General features: G+C 34.8%; 1 protein-coding gene across 1 annotated transcript in view; it reads right to left on the reverse strand.

Moving 5' to 3' along the window:
* Positions 1-5,605, reverse strand: part of LOC102676127 — a 413,064-nt gene that overhangs the window by 70,635 nt on the left and 336,824 nt on the right. Inside the window, exon 6 of the mRNA XM_031510593.1 lies at positions 1,892-2,073. Coding sequence (XP_031366453.1) covers positions 1,892-2,073 — 182 coding nt within the window. The remainder of the gene's footprint in view (positions 1-1,891; positions 2,074-5,605) is intronic.

The raw sequence follows: 5,605 nt of genomic DNA on the forward strand, positions 1-5,605 counted from the left end.
GACGATCCTATTTCTTACTCACCCGTTCCAAAATCGAAGCGACTTTATACCCGCGGATATTGCCATAATGGATTTATGATGGCCGCGATCCCGTACACATTCCCCGTATATATACGCGCGCACGCGTTATTACGAGGGACACGAAATGACGCATAATGATTTTCCGATGCGACAACCCCGGGAACATCGCCATTTCATCTGTGAAATCACTTTTTCATACGCGACAACCGACACCCGCCGACTCTCCATGTTCACGCGCCTATACATGATGAATAATCGTCGGCCGGAAATTTCACGGGCGTGAAAATGAAAATTTTCACGGGGAGGGCGGTTGATTTCAACGTACGGTTTACAGATCACGGAGTGCAGTAGTTATTTCGATGAATGTGTAGGCGGTGTTCGTTTGACTCGATTTCGACACGAGGTGCGATGGGTGTAATGAGATTGAATTGATTGAATTTGGTACGGGCATTGGCCACGTGTCCGTGGTGGAAAATGATCGTCGTTCGATGTTTGTCTCGTGATATCAAGTTACATACTGTTACATACGCTCGGTCGATTGAATAACTTTATCGCGTGAAACGTTCGCGCGCAACTATTCGCATCGTCCGATTATTTCACGTGTAGTTTGTTTTGATTCTCGTGCGTGCGTGTGTGTGTCGAATAACGCGTGTGCTTTGAAGAATGTTTTGATTTATATGGAGTATATGGGGAGTAGGGGAATAGAAGATTGTTTACTTTCCAAGTTTGGAAGTTTTTGATGAATTTATTATTTTCAAGATTAACTAACTTTAAAGAATTATTGTGTAAAAGAGAAGGTAAAGAAGGTAAAAATTTATGAAAAAACTACTTTGAATTTAAAAATTAAAATTCATTTTGAGGATTTTGGGCATGTTAAATATAAGTTGTTTGTAATATTAAAAAGTAGTTATATTTATACAACTCATTCTTTTAAATAATAATTAAACAATCTTACGAATCTTCATTTTATCTTGCAATCGAATATAAAATAAAATAAAATAACATCGATTCTCTTTTAATAAATATTAGAAATCCAGAGAAAAATTATTTCGACGAGAATTTCATCCAGATATCGAATTCGCTTACATTATCCAATTGTATTATTAAATATTATTAAATTGTATCACGTGCACATTTTTCATGGAACGATGAAACGAGGGCAGAGCTAGAATACTCTCTCGAGCTAGCGGCGACTAATCGAATTAATTCGAAGCGAACGATCCGAAGAAATCACGGGGGGTCGAAATTCGCGCTAAGTATTCCGCATTTGAATAATTGCTTTCTCTCGCTTCGCCTATTAACCAATTGCTAATTCTGTTTATTCGCCGGCCGAAAATAGTTTATTGCTCGTGAACTGAATGGAACACTTTGTTACTTGAAACATGCCTTGAAACTTTCGACGATCGTTCAATCGATAAAAGGGAAAAACTCGAGGGAAGAAATTAGAAAACTTCAGCAATAGAAATAGTAAAAATGTGATCTCGGATTTTAAAATGAGGACTATCCAAAGAACTTCAACTTATGATTTTTAGATCGATACTCTAAGGAGAAGAAAATATGATAATAATGAGACAATATATATTCGACACTGATAAAACGTTGATATAATGGTTGATTCAATTGTGAAGGAATATGATGTCAAACGAGATGTATAGCAACTTTTGAATGTCGAGATACGATTCTTCTTTTGTAAATTTTATGAAAAAGTACTTTTTTAATGGGATAAAGTAATCAAATGTAATATTTCGCTTTTAGATGCTATACAAATCGCAATAATACGATGCGATAATTTTTCAAATATATTCCATAATCGTTGAAAGTAAGTGAAACACAGTGGAATAAAAATTTTGTAATTTTCTGTAATACTCACATTCTCTTCCACTTTTGTCTCGAACATGTCGAACCTGTCACTGGCGTTCAAATACTCGGTACCATTCTGCCAAGTTATGTTCGCGGCTGGTCTGGCTGCTCGTACGGTGCATTGAAGCAGGATTTTCGTTCCTTGCACCACGTGACCCACCACCCCGGCTAAATCCATCTTCAACGGTCGAACTGGAAAAGATGTCTTGTTTAAATATTTAAGACTCTGTTAGAGGGGAGATAAAAATCGAGGAAAAATATATTGGAAACGTTTATAAATATTTAAAGCACACGAAATATTTTTAAAATATTTATTATTTCAAATATTATTTGCGAATTCTTCAACTTTTGAATTTTTTAACTTTTTACACATTTTCAAATTCACATTCTAAACTCAAAAATTTCTCCATTTCTCATCGTCAAATCTAATTTTTAAATTTTCAAATCCTTCGACTTTCATCTTAGAAGCCTACCAATTTCCAAATCTCTAAATTTTTACACTACGTTCATCAATATCATTTCAATTACGTATACTTTGTTATTTCACAAAATTCCACAACATCATCACACCCTATTATTCAAAAATCCACAATATCCAAACATCATCAGAATAACATTCGATCCACGAAATCGTATGAATATCACGGAAGCTAAAGAAATCGGATCAAATCAAATTCGAGCGGAAATAAAGGACAATGGGACGAGCGGCGACGCGTTATTCTGAAAATCCAATTATCGTGTTACGCCGACTCGACAGTAATGGAACATTTACCTTTTTTCATATAAAACTGATTCATGACACGTTCCCCATATTTGTTAGCAACGCGTGTACACATGCACACTGTCAGGGCTGGGGAGCTGTCTAGTATAGACGATCTAATGCAATATCCACAGGCTGAGCCGCCGTCTGTATCTTGCATCTTCTATAAGAATAATATAAAGGTGTTGCAAGATGCAAGGTGAGACAGCTGTAAGGTATGGGGTAAGATCGAGAGCGTTGGGGGAGGGTTGAATAAAGAGGAAGGGTCGATGGATGGACGGGGCGTGCCGGAAAATCAGAAAGTCAAGTTGCATCAAGAAATTCGAAGGAATCCCTGCCTCGGGGAGAGATTTTCATTCTTCTTGTTTCGTACTTTTTTTCGACCTGTCTTTCTCTCTCCCTCTCTGAGTGCAATACTTAAAAAAAAGAAAGAAAGAAAAATTCTTTTTCTCTTTTCGTAGAATCTTAATTAGAATCCTTTTCTAATTTTGTTATTAAGTTGAAATTGGTTATTTCCTTATTTATTAATTTAGATAAATTTTCGATAATTGGGAAATAAGTAGAATTTTTTTACGATTATCATTTTAAATTGTAATATACAATAATGTGAATTTTGAATTCCTCTTTCTTTTTATTTTTGCGTGAAACATTGAAATTTAATTTTGATTTAATGTGTGAATTTAAATGATGATAATTGATTTCACGAAATACAATTATCATTGTAAAATTAATGTAGTTGATCGTATATTCGATTAATTTAAAACTTTCGTCCCTTCTCTCATTATCAAATTTACGTTTTCGACTTTAGAACAGTTTCAACCGGTTTCATTCTCTCTAAAACTCCCCTGACGCATGTTCTGTTTACTACATTCACCAAAATTCCTCTTTTAACCATTCTAAAGAGCATCAACACACATAGAATAGTACACACTCGACTCCATATTTTGAAATCCAAAATGTACACACGTTTCCACAATCTTGACCATTTAAATATTTCAAAAAATTCATATACTTATCAATGTCCACATATGAAGGAATATACAAAATATGCAATACGATTTGTCACAAAATTTAATTCAAACTTGAACTTCGATCCCAATCGTATCATAAAAATCGAAATGGTATATATTTTTATTATCCAGAAAAAGAAAATCAATTTTTAAATTCATTCGTTATTCTTCTAAAAATTTCTCCTTTAAAATAGCCAAAGTATCCTTTATCTATATTTTCGAATCGAATGAATAATATTGTAAAGCCTCAATTCCATCAGACTGCTATCTTAATAACATCGAAATCGGTATTGAACGACAAAATAATAATTCGTTTCTATAAACGATATTCAGTTACGACAAACAGAAACGTCTGGAGCCAGGAGAACGGATATCAGAATCGAGCAACGTATCGGATAATTGGACAAAATCGAAGTCTGGGGACGGGTGTCCAATAAACGAATCAATCGACGTGCGACCACGTTTTATCTCCACGATATCGGTTACGTTTTCGTTAACGTTTTTTCCTCCCACCCCTCTTCCTTCCTTCACCCTTTCGGCTTGATTAAACGCACCCTCGCTTTTCCCTTCGAATTTTATTCGTCCCGATTTGACAGTGTCCCTTACCATGGAACCTCGATCGAACAATTTCTATAATTCCTTTGAACCGTTTTATTACCATGGATGGAATCATACATTCGACAGGGGATTGGAATTTCTTTCTTGATATTTATTTACCTATCGATATTGTTATATATGTAAGAAGAATTTTAATTTAATATTCGAGATCGGTTGTATATTTAGGGGCAAACAATTTTATCAGAAGTCATTTATGAAATAATGATTAAATTAATTTTAAATATTTATATTAACATGGAATATATATATAAATCCTTTGCTTAATCACGCTTGTAAATTTTAGAGATGCTTGTTAAATAATTTGGAAAGAGGTGGACGTACGATTCTTTCATGATTGGTTATCCATAGAATTAATATTGTGTCACTGACTCGAATTCGAAAATAATCTAAAGTTATTCGAGAAATACTTTTTACATCCGATATTATTTTTTGATATAACGAAACCTAAATTTTCTAAATAATTTCAGAAACAAAAATCATATATAACAATAATAATAATTTATTATTTCTTTAAAATAAAATTATCAAAAATTATTCCTAAATCAATTCCTATATATTGTAAGATCAAAGAAAAAAATTCAAACCAATAAAATAGAGAATTAAAAATCATATATACATATATTCCACAAAAATTACAACCCCTATACTAAACTCTACCCCTCTTCGAATTCCAGCTGCAACTCTCAGACGCCATCGTAATCAACGGTTTCGCGATTACCCATCTCTGAAACTCTGAGGTCAACTACGAGGAAGGAAAGACGGGAAATGTTAAGCAAAAGACGGAGAGGGAACACGGCGAAGAAGGGATAAGCCCTTCTGGAGGCGCTCTCGCAGCGGCTCACGTGCACGCGAGTTGTAAAATTTCTAAGTGGCCGGGCCACGTTTACGCTTCGTGCTATCGCGCTATCCCCGGATAAATCGTAAAATCACGGGCGGGGATTTTCGAAAAGCCGTCATAAAGTTGACGAGGGAGAGGAAATTTTTCGTTTCGGAGAGGAAATAGGAGAGGAGAGGAAGTTCGAGAGATGGGAGAGAGGAGCCCAGACTTTTGTCGTCCATCTGTGTAATTGAACTGCGACCGGAAACGCGTGACAATTTGCTCCCTCCCCTAACGTTGCTCGCAGGGGTAATAGAAGGATTTCGATGGAAATAAGCTCCATAAGAAAATTGTTGCCGATAAAAGGTTCGGATTTTTGATGATTTTTCTTTCTTGAATAAATATTTGGACATCGATTTAACTATCGAAAGTTAAGCTGATTTTATTTTGTGATTAATTTTCTTTATTGGAGCAAGGTTAGAGAAATTATATATATATATATATATATATATATATATA

This window comes from Apis dorsata, unplaced genomic scaffold (assembly GCF_000469605.1).
Source record: "Apis dorsata unplaced genomic scaffold, Apis dorsata 1.3 scaffold_27, whole genome shotgun sequence".
In the NCBI taxonomy this organism is placed as follows: domain Eukaryota; kingdom Metazoa; phylum Arthropoda; class Insecta; order Hymenoptera; family Apidae; genus Apis; species Apis dorsata.